Source organism: Heterodontus francisci, chromosome 33 (genome assembly GCF_036365525.1).
Source record: "Heterodontus francisci isolate sHetFra1 chromosome 33, sHetFra1.hap1, whole genome shotgun sequence".
Classification (NCBI taxonomy): domain Eukaryota; kingdom Metazoa; phylum Chordata; class Chondrichthyes; order Heterodontiformes; family Heterodontidae; genus Heterodontus; species Heterodontus francisci.
Window position 1 is genome coordinate 52341242 of NC_090403.1, and position 17135 is coordinate 52358376.

The 17135-nt window shown below is 45.4% G+C and overlaps 1 protein-coding gene across 8 annotated transcripts in view; it reads left to right on the forward strand.

Moving 5' to 3' along the window:
* LOC137348206 (SRC kinase signaling inhibitor 1-like) overlaps positions 1-17135 on the forward strand; it is a 348246-nt gene that overhangs the window by 284057 nt on the left and 47054 nt on the right. For all 8 annotated transcript variants that reach the window (XM_068013559.1, XM_068013562.1, XM_068013564.1 and 5 more), the window contains exons 7-11: positions 341-434; positions 1669-2501; positions 10994-11086; positions 12820-12860; positions 16727-16890. In XM_068013559.1, the coding sequence (XP_067869660.1) occupies positions 341-434; positions 1669-2501; positions 10994-11086; positions 12820-12860; positions 16727-16890 (1225 nt within the window). The remainder of the gene's footprint in view (positions 1-340; positions 435-1668; positions 2502-10993; positions 11087-12819; positions 12861-16726; positions 16891-17135) is intronic.

The window sequence follows — 17135 nt, forward strand, 5'->3', positions numbered from 1 at the left end:
CTCCATTAGATCAAATCTTCCTTTATTAGTGCATTGCATTAGATCAGACTCTTAATACACTGGGGTCAGGTCACAGAGTGAGCTCCAGCACCTCGATGTACTCAAGAGTGACACTGGGAGGAATACTGTATTGTTATCACCACTGAACTCCCTCAGCCCCTTCTAGTTAGTAGTTAGAATCCACATTCGGTAGGCCCAGAATCCAAGGCTTATCTGTTCTGTCAGTTGGGGCAAGTGTGAAATGCCAGGAAACTTCAGTAACAAGTGGGCAGAAACAAACAATCAGGAATGGTGCCCTTTTAGCTCCATAACATCTCACCACCAATTTCTTCTCTTCTAGGGATATACAAGATCGAAGCATAATAAAAATTTTCAGGAAAGATCCTGTCTATGCACCATATCCTGCTTCCCATATCGCAAATGGAGATCTGAGGGTAAGACATCAGGAAATCTATTTAACTTGTTGCTGGACAACCTCTTGCATAAGAGTTTAAGAGCCAAGGATGGGTAGAGGTCATTTGGTCCATCGAATCCTCCTCCCCTCCCTCCCCCCCCAACCCCCCAAAGTATCTTCATTCTCCTACTGCATCATTAGAATGGATTTTTAACAACCCCAAGATTTCTGCCTCCATCTGTTTCCAAAAAAAACATTAAGAATTCCATTGCAGGCTTGAATGAGAACAGATTATGCTTCAAGATGTAGTAAAATGATGTGGCAATGGGGATTGGTACTGTCAAAAGGAAGGGAAACAAGCTAATGAATAAAAGTTGATTACTAACGAGATGTTTGGGAGGTGAATACTAATGGTGTTCCACGCATTGCTTTCCTAGAATAACACTTCAACTAATAGTCATTGAGAGCTACATCTGTGTCTGAGGAATCTGACAGGAAAGGTTACTATTTGCATATGGAAGTGCTGATAATTACTGAAGAGTGTTAATCAGTGCAGTAAGCCTGTGCTCTAAGGAAACAGCTTCTGGCTTCTTGAAGCTGATCTTATTACAAGTAAATCTGACTCAAAGATGTTGCTTGATGTCCTCTGTTTTCTGTTAGCCACTTCCTTTGTCCCTTTCTCCCCATGGAGGGGTTCTGTAATACACTGCACTTACATGTGCTGTAGAAAGCATCTCATTTACATTGCATGTTGGTGGCATAGTGGTTATGTCTCTCGACTAGTAATCCAGAGGCCTGGATTAATATTCCAGAGAGCACGTGCTCAAGACTGGAGAGACTTTGGCTTTCCAACTTTGACAGGAGGCGACTATGAGGGACCTTGGAGAGGTCCAAGGGATACTAAACAGTACAGGAAAGATACATTGGAAACATATCTTCAATTCACAAGGAGTCACAGGTTCAAACTAGTAAAAGATAAGATTCAGATGAGTGTCAGCAAGTTCTTTAACAAATAAAAGTTCTCCACGCCTGGAATGGATTTCCAGGTAGTGTAGTAGAGGCAAAAATCTCTGGATTTGTTTAAGGAACAGCTAAATCCTGTGATGTGTAAACTGTAGAGTCTTTCTGAATAGATGACGATGGACAAATGGTCTTCATGATCCATATTGATTTCTGAATAGTTTGGACTGACTCGGAGCCAACCTTTATCAGACCTCCTCCTCTTAGGGGTGGTTTGACAACTAATTTAATAAATGATTTTTTCTGTTAAACAGAGAGAGATGGTTTACATGTCCAGGGAGTCCTCACCTACACGCCGCCTCAGTAATGTCACCTCTGGTTCCCCGCATTTGGTGTCGGCCTCCCCAGGCCCTGGGCTGCAGTCCTCATCTCCTTCCCGTTCACGGATGTCGTACAGCGGCGGGCGACCTCCCTCCTACACTGGGAGCCCGGTTCACCACTCCGAACGGCTGGGCGGCATGTCCTCCTCCCAGCCCATCTCGCCAAGCCCCAGCGCCATCTTGGAGCGGAGGGATGTAAAACCGGATGAAGACATGAGCAACAAGAACGTGGTGCTGATGAAAAACGAAGGCTTGTACGCGGACCCTTACAACATGATGCATGACGGGCGACTGAGTATCGCGTCGACGCAGTCGCTGGCGGGAATGCAGGACCCTTTCTCTTACCCAGGAGGTCTTTATCGACGCGGCTCCATAAGGTCATTGAGCACCTATTCAGCTGCAGGGCTGCAGGGTGACCTGGAGGACGCTTTTTACAAACCGAGCCCACAGATTTACAGTGACGGTTACAGTGCCAGTCTGGGTTATAGAATGCCTCCTTCATCCCCTCAGAAAATTCCCGACAGCAGAATGGTGGACGTCCAACAAGGACAGAGTCCGCACAGTCCTTACTCTGGGCCACCCAGCAGGTCCTCTCCTGTGCGGCAATCATTCCGGAAGGAGCCGGGAACCGCTGTCGTTATAGAGACCACTGTGACAAAATCCAGGAATGCCAATCCTACTGTTGCAACAGAGGTTCTTCCAGGGCCAAGCGAGAGGACGGCATCTGGGTACAACTCCCCGCTGGCTGTCAATGACCCAGAAACGAGGTAAAACAATATCTTACTTCCATTCAATCCAGTCATTCCAAACTGATGCCTTTGTTTCGTTTTAAAACTGTGACTTAATTTGATGTCACTCTTAAGGGTGTAATGGTTATGGTCAACTAGTAAACTGAAAATCACTGAGTTCAAATCCCACCATGGCAAATTGTGTAACTGAAATCAATAAATGTTGTAATTTGAGGCTGGCACAAGGAAATACAATGACCATGAAACCGACGCACAGTGGCAGCAGTGTGTACCATATACAAGATGCACTGCAGCAATGCACCAAGGCTCCTTCAATAATACCTTCCAAACCTGCAACCTCTACCACTTAGAAGGACAAGAGCAGCAGCTGCATGGCAACACCACCACCTGCAAGTTCCCCTCCAAGCCACACACCACCCTAACTTGGACATTTAACGCCATTCCTTCATTGTCACTGGGTCAAAATCCTGGAACTCCCTCCCTAATAGCACCTTCATCACACGGACTGCAGTGGTTCAAGAAGGCAGCTCACCACCACCTTCTCAATTAGGGATGGCAGTATAGTTCCAAGACAGGATGGTGTGTGACTTGGAGAGAAACTTGCAGATGGTGGTGTTCCCATGCACCTGCTGCACTTGTCCCTCTAGGTGTTGGAAGAGGTGGATCTGGGAGGTGCTGCTGATGAAACCTTGGTGAATTGCTGCAGTGTAAGCTGTAAATCGGACACATTAAGAATCATGGATAGTACACACTACAGGCACAGTGCACCAGTGGTGAGGGGAATGGATGTTAATTACATAGTAAAGCCACCAGGAAAATCATCTTAGATAACTACTAGTCTTACAGGAACATGTTTTATGATGGCACTGCCACATGGGGAAATGTAAATTTTCCCACCACACATGTCTAAAAGGGTTTACAATCAATTAGCTGTAAAGGTCTGTCCTCAGTATCGCTGATATGGGACCTGATGGGAATTTTTACTTTTTAACATTTATTTATTCATTCACAGGATGTGGGCATCGCTGGCAAGGCCAGCATTTATTGCCCATCCCTAATTGCCCTTTAGAAGGTGGTGCTGAGCTGCCTTCTTGAACCACTGCAGTCCATGTGAGGTAGGTACACCCACAGTGCTGCTCTGAAGGGAGTTCCAAGATTTTGACCCAGCGACAGTGAAGGAACGGCGATATAGTTCCAAGTCAGGATGGTGTGTGACTTGGAGGGGAACTTGCAGGTGGTGGTGTTTCCATGCATCTGCTGCCCTTGTCCTTCTAGGTGGTGGAGGTCATGAGTTTGGAAGGTGCTGTCGAAGGAACCTTGGTGAGTTGCTGCAGTGCATCTTATAGATGGTACACACTGCTGCCACTGTGCACCGGCGATGGATGGAGTGAATGTTGAAGGTGGTGGATGGGGTGCCAATCAAGCGGGCTGCTTTGTCCTGAATGGTGTCGAGCTTATTGAGTGTTGTTGGAGCTGCACCCATCCAGGCAAGTGGAGAGTATTTCATCAGACTCCTGACTTGTGCCTTGTAGATGGTGGACAGGCTTTGGGGAGTCAGGAGATGAGTTACTCACTGCAGAATTACCTACTCTTGTAGCTGCAGAGTTTATGTGACAGAATGATCAGTTGTTGATTTTACCCCGGTGTCGACAAGCTCAAAACTTGTCTTGTGAGGGTGTTGCAGTCCCACTTCACTCATTGTCCATTACCCATTAAAGCAGCCCAAGACATTTATGTACAAGTTGCAAAAAGGGCTCGATATGGCTGATGAACCCAGGCTGTCTCACTTTACAAAAGTAGAGTCCATATTATTTGTGGTATCAGCCTCATGCTCTCTGTCTCCCCCTCTACCCCCTTTGTCTCCACCTCCCCTCTGTGACTTGTTTGTACCATCGAACTCCTTCACCCAACGACTTCACTTTCCAATAAGATGATTTTAAAGGGGGAAGTTTACATCTTACTTGTATAGAGAAGGGTATGATCACAGGGTCAGAAATGTGAAGCAGATCCTCAGTCATGTGTAATTTTAGATTAATCTCCATGGCAGTGGAGACTTGAAACTTTTGTTTCATTTGGAAGAGCAAGTTCAGTAGCATTAATTTCCATTACTGATTACTAGTGACAGGGTGGAATTAAAGACAGCTTCTTGCACTGTGTAGTGCTTTGTATCCCTGGATTATTAGTATTCAAGGAGCTTGTAATAATCAGCGGCTATGAGTGAAAGCTTCCTGCAACTCTGCAGATCAGAGTCTGTTGGTTCATTTAGTTTTGCCACTCTCTCACCCCTCCACCGCCCCCACTTTCCCCCCACTTTCTCCCCTCGTGTAACATCAACATTCAACAGTACTACTCACTCCCTCTACCTCTGCATCTTTCTCCAGTCGAATTTTCCAATCTGCCTCCAGGTTCCCGCAGGTGAAGGGGGCCAGTTTAGGTGCCTGGAGGTGGGTTACCCGGCAGCAGGCAGAGGGGGATCAGTGCTCCAGGCAGGCCTAGAGGCCCGCCCTGCCTGCCTGGTGCAGAAGCAGCTGCAGGCCGCCCTGTAAGGGGGCTCACCTACCACCGCCCCTCCCCCCACCCCCCACAGTGCTGACCTGGCTGCTGAATCTATTTTTTAATTAAAGATTTAAAAGAGTTGGAGAGAAGGTGCCTCCATGTTGAAGCACCCTCTCCCTTACTTAACTTCCATTACAGCCTGCTGCTCCTTTCAAATTGGAAGGCCTCTGATTGGCCCTCCAGCTGAGACCTCGCCCACCATGTGGAGTCTGTCCTCATGCCAGTTAAGGGGACACCCTCTTGAAAATCCCAATGAGTGACTGTTTCCTCCCAGGGGTGGGTTTGGGACCTGGAAACTGTCCTGACCGCTGTTACTCACTGTCGGAGGGACAGTCCAACTCCCTGTGTCTGCATCTCTCATTCATTCTGTCTCTCACTCAATATCTCTTTCTTTCTCAGTCATTTGCTCTCTCACTCTGCCTGTCTGTCTCACTTAATTTCTCATTCTCAATCCCTCTGTCCCTCCCTTTCAGTGTCTCACTCAATCTCTCTTCCAATCTCTGTCTCACTTGATCTCCATGTCACACTCAATCTCTCCTTTCAATCTCTGTCTCTCAGTGCCTCACGCAATCTCTGTGCCTCTCATTCAATCTCTTTCACACTCAATCTCTCCCAGTCTCTGTGTCTCTCATTCAATGGGCCCAATTTTAACCCATTCAAAACCCATCCACTTGCACAGAGTTAAAATGCGGCGAATCTCTCTCTCACTCAATCTCCCTCCCTGATGTAAAATTTCCTTACTCCTTTGTTATTCCAAGCTGTGTTATTTGTTGCAGCTTTTGATACAATTCTTCCGGCTTGTTACGATTGCTCAGTATTTGCATTATATTTTATTTTCAGGACTCCCCATCCCCTGTCCCTGCATTTTGTGTTAGTTTCTATAGAGTTACCTGATTGCCAGTTACAGTGTAAGAGATTTATTTGGATTTTTCATCTCTCCCACTTGTAGTTGGGACTGACTGTTCCTTGCATTGCTGCTGATGTTGTTTTTCATTTCAAGAATGCAGAGAGTTTTGCAGCCAGCAAGTTGTCCTGTTGCTGACTGGCTTATGTTGAAAATGAAAGACAGAAAACCTGCTCAAAAACTGGGTGGGAACAATGGCTGATTTATCTTAATAAAAGCAAAATACTGCGGATGCTGGAAATCTGAAATAAAAACAAGAAATGCTGGAACCACTCAGCAGGTCTGGCAGCATCTGTGGAAAGAGAAGCAGAGTTAACGTTTCGGGTCAGTGACCCTTCTTCGGAACCGACAAATATTAAAAATGTCACAGGTTATAAGCAAGTGAGGTGGGTTTGGGGCAAGAGATAGGTGTAGATTGGACAAGGCCACATAGCTGACCAAAAGGTCATGGAGCAAAGGGAAACAATATGTTAATGGTGTGTTGAAAGACAAAGCATTAGTACAGAAAAGGTGTTAACGGACTGAATATTGAACAGCAGCAAGTGCAAACATGAAAAAAAACAGTGGGTAAGTAAACTGAACAAACGAAGATGAAATGAAATAAATGCAAAAAAAAAAGGTTGTAAAAAATGTAAAAAAGAAAAAACAACTATAAATGAAAGTAAAATGGGGTGCTGTCATGCTCTGAAATTTTTGAACTCAATGTTCAGTCCGGCAGGCTGTAGTGTGCCTAATCGGTAAATGAGATGCTGTTCCTCGAGCTTGCGTTGATGTTCACTGGAACACTGCAGCAATCCCAGGACAGAGATGTGAGCATGAGAGCAGGGGGGAGTGTTGAAATGGCAAGCAACCAGAAGCTCAGGGTCCTGCTTGCGGACTGAGCGGAGGTGTTCCACAAAACGGTCACCCAGTCTGCACTTGGTATCCCAATGTAGAGGAGACCACATTGTGAGCAGCGAATACAGTATACTACATTGAAAGAAGTACAAGTAAATCGCTGCTTCACCTGAAAGGAGTGTTTGGGGCCTGGGATAGTGAGGAGAGAGGAGGTAAATGGGCAGGTATTACACCTCCTGCGATTGCAGGGGAAGGTGCCATGGAACGGGGACGAGGTGGTGGGGGTAATGGAGGAGTGGACCAGGGTGTCGCGGAGGGAACAATCCCTTCGGAATGCTGACAGGGGAAGGGAGGGGAAGATGCGTTTGGTAGTGGCATCACGCTGGAGGTGGCGGAAATGGCGGAGGATGATCCTTTGGATATGGAGGCTGATGGGGTGAAAAGTGAGGACAAGGGGATCCCTGTCTGGGAGGGAGGGGAAGGGTTGAGGGCAGAGGTATGGGAAATGGGCCGGACACGGTTGAGGGCCCTGTCAACAACAGTGGGGGGAAATCCTCGGTTGAGGAGAAAGGAGGTCATACCAGAAGCACCATCATGGAAGGTAGCATCATCAGAGCAGATGCGTCGAAGACGGAAAAACTGGGAGAATGGAATGGAGTCCTTACAGGTGGTAGGGTGTGAACAAGTGGCTGATTTATCTTGTCCTTTCCCCAGTGACACTGAGCTCATTGTACTGCCCCAGTTGTTGCCACAGCAAATTCAGGGCCCTTATTATCCGAGGACCTGACAGTCTCAGGTCTTTGTGTTCTCTAAACCTTGTAATGCTAAACCATGGTATTCCCACCAATACAGTCCATAATAAGCTAGCGGAGGGTGGGGCCTGGCGGAGGATGAGTATCTCATCTTAGCTCACTCTCCATGAGGTATCTCACCTGACACTCTAGATGTATGAGAACAAAACCCTTCATTTTGTCTCCCTGACTGGTTGACCTGAGGGAGTCAGAGAGGAATTTTGTTCCTGTGTATTGTGATTAAAATTGGCACCTTTGGTCAGAGATAGAATGGAGTTCCGAAGAAGGGTCACTGACCCGAAACGTTAACTCTGCTTCTCTTTCCACAGATGCTGCCAGACCTGCTGAGTGAATCCAGCATTTCTTGTTTTTGTTATAGAATGGAGTGGGTTGGGGGTGTGATCAGAGTGGAGTCTGCTGTTTCCTTTGTTACTGGAAGAAAATTCATTGAAAGCCTTAATAACTTCAGTTATGAAGATAGATTGGAGAAGTGAGGACAATTTTCCTTGGAGAAGAGAAGACTGAGAGGTGATTTGATAGAGGTATTCAAAATCATGAGGGGTCTGGAAGTGTATACAGAGAGAAACTGTTCCCACTCATGAAAGGATCGAGAATGAGAGGGCACAGATTTAAAGTATTTTTCACACAGCGAGTGGTTAAGATCTGGAATGCATTGCCTGAGAGTGTGGTGGAGGCAGATTCAATTGAAACATTCAAAAGAGAATTAGACCGTTATATGAAAAGGAAGAATGTGCAGGGTTACGGGGAGAAGGCGGGCAAATGGCACCAGGTGCATTGCACTTTCGGAGAGCTGGTGCAGACACGATGGGCTGAATGGCCTCCTTCTGTGCTGTAACAATTCTGTGACTCTGTGAACTAACACCTGCCCATACAGAACAAATAGAACATAAAATAGGCTACATGGAAATTCAGAATTTTTCACTTGACACAATAGTCAAACTCTTCACTACCCGTTTCTAAACAACAGTGCAATCCTAGTTATTTTTAAATTTGCTCTAGGACTTGGGTGTTGCTGGCAAGGCCATATTAATAGCAGATCCCTAGTTGCCCTGAGAAGCTGCTGGAGAATTACAGAATCGTTACAGTGCAGAAGGAGGCCATTCAGCCCATCGTGTCTGCACTGTCTCTCTGAAAGAGCAGTTCCATTCCCCCGCCTTCACCCCGTAACCCTGCACATTCTTCCTTCTCATATAATTGTCCCATTTCCTTCTGAATGTTTCAATTGAACCTGTCTCCACCACACTCTCAGGCAGCGCATTCCAGACCTTAACCACTCGCTGCATGAAAAGGTTTTTCCTCGTGTCACTTTTGCTTCTCTTACCAAATACTTTAAATCTGTGCCCCCAATCCTACAATATCTGCTTTTAACCAGATGAGTGCAGCTCCAACAACACTCAAGGAGCCGACAACATCCAAGGCAAAGCAGTTTGGGGGAGGGAGTTGGATCTATGCTCGTTGGAGTTTGTCAATTCCTGGCACCTATATGGTGTAGATGTTACCAACCATTTGCTCACCAAGCCATATGTTTGAGCAGTTTCATTATTGGAGGAGATGTGAATGAGATTTCCCTTAATTCAGGCTTAACTTCGTTTAAATATTCTATATTGTTTAAATGAAGAACTCTGATTGACATAAACAATCTGTAAGTGTTACGACCAGGTGCAAAAGGTGTCTAGGGGTCTGTTACTATCTTCACCAGGTCTTATTGTAACAGGGTTTAATTTTAAACACACTGTGTTTTGAGCTCCCCCTTTGTGAACTCTTGGTCACAACTTTCCAATTATAAGGCAAATAAATTAGCACAAACAGGCCTTCTCCGGTTTAAAGAAGAAAGATGAAATTTATTAAACCTTAAACTCAAACTCTAATACAATGCGCCCACGCTAGCCTGCACATGGGATATAAACATGCAGATAGGGACAGAAAAGAGGAGAGGAAAATATAGTAGAGTGGGGTTTGAGGCAATATCTTGTTACGGTGCTTTGAGCTCACTGTAGTCCTTTTGTAAGTAGTCTTGCTTTTCGTTGGGGCCCTATAGTCTTCTAAAAAACCTTGTTCATGTAGGAAACTTTTCACTCTTTGAGTTTCACATGTTTTCACAAGATTCAGTTCCGTGGGAAGGAGATGGAGGCAGGCAGACAGGAGAGGCTGTAATTCTTGCTTTAGGTCCAGGAGAGATCTTTACTCCATGAGCACACGGCTTTGTCTCCGTTCAAATCCTGTTTTTCTCCAATTTAAAACACACCGTTCAAAACTCTGCAACAGCCAGTTAGTCATGTGGCTAAAACTGGTCTGACCACTTCTCTGTATTGGGGAAGCAACTACTGGGTTCCCATTGTTTCGACATTGTCTGGTACGATGCAAATGTCCTTCCAGTCAGGGCTTGCAATTTTAAGTTTTTGTTCATGTGGCGAAATAATGTGTGCCTCAGTCTTGGCAGGTGGGGGTGGGGGTAGTGTTTGCCTGACAGTAAGCCAAACCAGAGCTTGCTCCAGGACAAATCTTTGATTCTTCAATCCAAACAAAGCAGTGCAATCAATGGTGCATGTGTTGAATTTTCTTCAATTTCAGTCAGGTTTTGCTTTGATTCTGATTGCTGCTTGGCTCGTTTTTAAAAGTGATTGATTTCTTTCAGGATTTTCTCATCTTCTTATTTTCCTTCATTCAAAAAAATTAGTTTGGCCTCGCCCAGCTGCAAAAATGCAGTCTAGGATGAGCAGGCTCGCTGCTAGCAAGTTGGTGTCTTTAATGTGGTTCCATTGTTGAATACGGGAGTTCTTGGCACCCATGCTGATGTGTTAAGCTGAGTGCCTGTGTGGAGAACCACAGCAGGAAGAGGAAGACTCTGAGGGTTGTGAAATATTCTGTGGGGATGAATTTTCCTCATCGCCCCTTCCAATAACAGACCGCAGACCCAGCAAACTGACTGTTTTGAACCCAGGTCCCAGAGTTGAAAGGGCAATGGTAACCCATTGCTCCACCCAGTTTTGTTTGACATCACTGTGTCAGCCAGTGAATTGGAGGCAAGGCGGGACTTATAGCAAAGTCTATTTTAAAACAAACAGAGTCTATTTATTGAGAAAACAGAATCTATTTAAATGGCACATTACAGAAAACAGTTTATCTGAAAAGAGTCTCTATGAACTACAACAAAGAGAACTCCAGACCAAAACTACAGCAACTTCTCCTGATAATAGCAGGGCAATTTCTCCAACAAATGAGTGGAGGATAGTTATATAATACAAAATATGTATGCAAATTCAATCCCAGTCACTTACATGGGGGAATTACCCAATCATCTCCATTCTGGCCCAGAATAGTGGTGTCACTCTATACAGCCACTTGTAACTGGTTTGTTGTGACGCTTGACTGTAATTTGGTGTCTTTTTTTTTTGTCACAGGGAACGGATGGAAGCCATGGAGAAACAGATTGCCAGTTTGACAGGATTGGTACAAAATGCACTTTTACGAGGGAATGAGGGAGAACCTGTCAGGTAAAGAGTCCCAACCTTTTTATTCTCAGTCTAAAGCATTGATCACTTGTATCTGATTGGCTGAGACAACAACAATTTGCATTTATATAGGTCCTTAAATGTAGTAAAACATCCCAAAGTGCATCATGAGAGTTAGAATGACATAGAAACATAGAAAATAGGAGCAGGAGTAGGCCATTCGGCCCTTCAAGCCTGCTCTGTCATTCATTATGATCATGGCTGATCATCCAACTCAGTAACCTGTTCCTGCTTTCGCCCCATACCCTTTGATCCCTTTAGACCCAAGAGCTATATCTAACTCCTTCTTGAAAACATACAATGTTTTGGCCTCAACTGCTTTCTGTGGTAGTGAATTCCACAGGCTCACCCCTCTCTGGGTGAAGAAATTTCTCCTCATCTCAATCCTGAAAGGTTTACCCTGTATCCTAAGAATGACACCAGAACTGAGAGGTTATACCTACTAGGAAAGATTGAATGGGAGAAGAGGAGACTCAGGAGTGACCAGATAGAGGCCTTTAAGATTATGATACGATTTGATAGGGTAGACGTAGAGAAGATGTTTCTACCTGCAGGTGAGACTAAAACTAAGGGCCATAGATATAGGATGGTCACTACTAAATCCAGTAGGGAATTCAGGAGAAACTTCTTTACCCAGAGAGTGGTGAGAATGTGGAACTTGCTACCACAGGGAGTGGTTGCGGTGAATAGCATTGATGCATTTAGGTGAAGCTAGATAAACACATGAGGGTGAAAGGAATAGAAGGATATGCTGATGGGGTGAGATGAAGAGGGGTGGGAGGAGGCTCATGTGGAACACAAACACTGTTTCTGTGCTGTAAATACTTAGTAATACTTTGTTATCAAACAAAATTGGCCACTGAGCCACGTAAGGAGATGTTCGTACTGAAAACCTGGTCAATGAGGTACATTTTATGGAATGTCTTAAGGGAGGAGATGAGTATCAAGGCGAAGAGGTTTACAGAAGGAATTCCAGAGCTTAGGGCCTAGGCAGCTGAATTTACAAAATTACGCACCTCCCCCTCTCCTCCGTTCCCACCGCCATATCAGGGCAAATTTCCTGCCCTTGATGTCCATTGTCCTTTCTGATTTCCCCCTCACTACCCTGGAAGCACAGAGACTGATTGTAGCAACCCCATAAGGTTGGCATTCCTGAGATCAGCTAACACCACAGTGTGGGGGCTGCTCTGAATAATTCAATTGCCCAATCTATCAATCAAAGGGAAGTTCATTTTAATTTCATACAGTGCGCTCTGAGGAATGAGATTTAAAGAAGGAACTCATGGAATGCTAGCCACATAATCCATATATATCCGAGAGCGCTGCGATTCCTCCAATTCTGGCCTCTTGTGCATCACTGATTTTAATCACTCCACCGCTGGCGGCCGTGCCTTCAGCTGCCTTGGTGCTAAGCTCTGGAATTCCCTCTCTAAATCTCTAAGCCTCGCTCTCTTCCTTTTAAGATGCTCTGTAAAACTTTGACCAAGCTTTTGGTCACCTGTTATATTTCCTGATATGACTTGGTGTCAATCATGTTTGATAACACTCCTATGAAGTGCCTTGGGATGTTTTGCTACATTAAAGGTGCTATACAAATGCAGATTGTTGTTGTTGTCGTCCACCAGGACAGAAAATTCTGCGTGTTTAACTCCTCCTCACAAAGCTGGCTGCAGATTTAATGCTTATTTTAATTATTACATTTCATTTTCTCACAGCGATAAATCTGAATCAATAAATGGGAGCTCAGGCACCGGAAGTAAGTATATATTAACATTTTCTGTTTACATAGCCATAATTGCACCCTCCCCCCATATCAAAACAGTGAGGGAAAAATGGAGGGTTTTGTGTCCATCATCCCTCATCAACACAACTTAATTTTGTGTCTGCATGTATGATGTAACTTCATAAGTCCCTGCTTCTGATTGGTCCATGCTAACCATGTGGTAGTGTGACTGATCACATGGTTAGCAGTGACCAATCAGATTGCAAAAGTAGGAAAAGAAAGTGGCCATTTTGGTTCCAGGCAGACTCCTTCAGTCTTTACAGCTGTCTGACAAATAGGGAGGCTATTTGCCTGGTTTTATAGCAGACAATCTGATTTTCACTTGGTCTGTCCCCTGTCCAGTAGCAGATTTGAACTGGACACTGTATTGTCCAGTGTTTTTAAAGTGCCTCTCATCCCAGCTTCCAGGGAAGCATTTAATGTCAAAATTAGTGCTTGTGGGCCACCGTACTGGCCCCGCAAAGATCCTCTGGCCTATCCAGGCAGGCAGTTGGGTAGGGGGGACCTGTTTGTGTTCGGGGGAGGGGGGCTCTGGCTGCATTCGGGGGTAGGGCAGCAACTGGCTATCCGTGTGTGCATCCTTTATGGTGCCCTCACGCTACACCGTGCCTGATGCACACAGCACACTGGTCTCAACTGAATAGCTGCCATGAGGTCTGAGGCGAGAGTATGAGAGAGACAACGGAAGCCTGGTAAAAACTTAAAAGCATCACTCAAATTTTTTTTAACCTGCTTTAACTTCTCCAAGGTACATTATGTGCAAGCTCCCCAAGTTTAGCTCACTGTAAAACACTGGGTTCATTACGTGGGGTATTTTATTTTAATAAAGACAAGTGTGCATGCGTGTGTGCGAGGAGGTTTGCAGGGTGTCTGGTATTCCTGAGGTTTGTAGTGGAGTTCCCCAGGGGTCAGTGTTGGGACCCTTGCTTTTCCTGATATATAATAATGACCTAGACCTTGGTGTACATGGCACAATTTCAAAGTTTGCAGATGATTCGAAACTTGGAAGCATTGTGAACTGTGAGGAGGATAGTGTAGAACTTCAAAAGGTCATAGACAAGTTGGTGGAATGGGCAGACAGGTGGCAGATGAAGTTCAATGCAGAGAAATGTGAAGTGATTCATTTTCTTAGGAAGAACATGGAGAGACAATATAGAATAAAGGGTAGAATTCTAAAGGGGTGCAGGAGCAGAGGAACCTGGGTGTATATGTGCATAAGTCATTGAAGGTGGCAGGACAGGTTGAGAGAGCAGTTAATAAAGCAAACAGCATCCTGGGCTTTATTAATAGGGGCATAGAGTACATATGTTGAACTTGTATAAAATACTAGTTCGGCCTCAGCTGGAGTATTGCGTCCAGTTCTGGGCAACGCACTTTAGGAAAGACGTGAGGGCATTGGAGTGAGTACAGAAAAGATTCACGAGAATGGTTCCAGAGATGAGGAATTTCAGTTATGAAGATAGATTTAGATTGGAGAAGTTAGGACTGTTTTCCTTGGAGAGGAGAAGGCTGAGACGTGATTTGATAGAGGTATACAAAAGTATGAGGGGTCTGGACTGAGTAGATGGAGAAAAACTGTTCCCACTTGTGAAAGGATCAAGAACGTGAGGGCATAGATTTGAAGTATTTGGTAAGAGAAGCAAAAGTGACAAGAGGAAAAACTTTTTCACGCAGCAAGTGATTAAGGTCTGGAATGCTCTGCCTGAGAAAGTGGTGGAGGCAGGTTCAACTGAAGCATTCAAAAGAGAGTTAGACTGTTGTATGAGAAGGAGGAATGTGCAGGGTTACGGGGAGAAGACAGGGGAATGGAACCAAGTGAATTGTTCTTTCAGAGAGCTGGTGCAGACACGATGGGCTGAATGTCCTCCTTCTGCACTGTAACAATTCTCTGAATTCTGGCTGATTGATTATCCCTACTCTCCCTGGTGCCACAACCATCTGCTCCCTTCATGTTCGTCTGTATCAACTGCCCCCGGAACCAGGTGCCTAGGCCCTTCTCCGTCCATCCTATCTCCGCAGCCTGGCATCCCTCCTGCCCAGTCCTCCCTGGTCTTCTGTCTGGAAGCAATGCTGCAGTACTCTAATAAATGCAGGGGCAAGATTTCCCACATGTCTTGTGTAATGAAATGATTTTCTTTTGGATCATTATCCCAATGTTCTCCTTCCTGAAGATGCTAAATCTTGCTGAGAGTGAAAGGGCAAATTCAGCAAGGATGCATCCCCAACTCTCTGTCCAGCACCTCAGTCTAGCGAGATCTCGCAGAAGGATAGGATTCTCAGCCCACCCGGATTGACCGGGTTTCTCCCGAAATTGGATTCTAATCCTGAGCCCAGCCCGGAAAATCAACAATTTAAGTTTCCCACCGCAGTACGGCCCCAGCCAACCCTCACGGGCTCTGTTGATAGCTAGAGTGCAGTCGGAACGAGCACAGCCTTTAAAGACTAACATGGCCTCATGGCCATTCCACACGTGTGACCTGGATACTGACTAAGTGAATGCTGGCAAGCTATTTCACCTTGAGGGGCTCCACAGCAGAGGGAGCCATCTCAATCTGCAGACTTTCCACCAAGGGGTTACCAGATGAGGATCATGAGCAGGAACCCCTGCTAGTTTTATTGAAATATATTTTCGCTTCCCTAAAGGAGGGGCTGCAAAGGCCAATTTTAACGCAGTGGCTCAAACCAGCTGATTCAGCATAGGGTGAAAATCGAACTTGACGCCATAAGTGGCCATAGACGGTGTACACACCAATTCCCAATTTGCATTACTGGCCTGCCAGGCTCCTTATTGGCCAAACAAATTTGTAAAGTGACCTCCTTAGTTTAATAGGATTACGGCAGTGTAGTGGCTGTATTACTGGATGGGTAATCCCCAGGCATGGGCTAATAATCTCGTGGAAGGTGAGCTCAAATGCCCACATGGCTGCTTGAGTTTCAGTTTAAAATATTTGGAAATCAAACCCATCTGGTTCACTGATGTCCTTGAGAAAAGGAAACCTGCCGTCCTGACCCGGTCTGGCCTGTATATGAGTCCATTCATAACAATGTAGTCGATTCTTAACTGCTCTCTAAAGTGGCCGAACGAACCGCTAAGACAAATGATGCCACTGGTGCAAGAAGGCAGCTCATCAGCACCGTCTCAGGGCAGTTACAGGACGGGCAGTAAATGGTGGCCTTGCCCTCGACGACCACATCCTGAGAACGAATAAAAACAAACTTGGATAAAATAACCGGGTTAAACCGAAGAGCAAAGGAATTTCATAAGAACATGTGAAATGTTTGCATGTTGATGTCACACGGGGACCACCCAGATCGTTCATGTGCAATATCAACAGGAATCTCAACCTCACTCTGTGTAAACATGGCGGTAGATCACTGCCTCGAAACGTGCTGAGTGTTTGCTCCTGTTTGTAATACTTACAGTAGCAATTCATTCTAAACAAAATGAACTGGCAGTGTGTAGCTCTGACCTCGCAAGTTTACGAGTAGCGATGTTTTTTGGTTGTACTGTTGGAATTCTCAGTCTCTCCTCTGTACTAGTCCCTGCTCATCCCTTTGCTTCCATTTCTATTGACACAGACAGTGCACGTGTACTGTGCAAAGCCTTTGAGATGAAATCGAAGCTGGTGCATGTTGTGCTGATTGAATTGCCTGGCATTTCACACCATTGTGTTATTCAAATTCCCTCGAGGTGTTACCCTTCTCACCTTGCCTTCAGCAGCGTCCTGTGCTCATTATCCTCTTGCCAAGAGTTTCTGGGAGTTTTAAACTCATGCAAAAGTTTGTTCTGCTTCTGGGTTTCTCATTGTGCGTTTTTTCTTTCTCTCTTTTACCATCAGCTCTCAGTCCCTCTGTTCGTAGCACTGTGACTAGTTCAGCAGCACCTGCATCCATCAGCCACCCCACTGCTATTACCAGGCTCCAGATGCAGCTCCATCTACACGACCTCCAGCAGAATGCCAGCGACCTGCGCAACCAGCTTCAGCAGCTGCATAAGCTCCAGGTATCTGATTGTCTTCCTCACATTCAGCCTGGCTCTCGCTCCCTCTCTCGCAGTACAACTTACTACTAGTGTCAGTTAATCCCTGAATTATTATGACTTTATAAAAATTCATTCTGGGGATCTGGGTAGCATTAGCACCTGCTCGGAGAAACTAGGATAGGGCAATGAATGCCAGTCCTGCCAGTGACACCCACACTGGGAACAAATAATGAAAAAGTTAAAAACAGGTCACTGAGAGGGGAGGG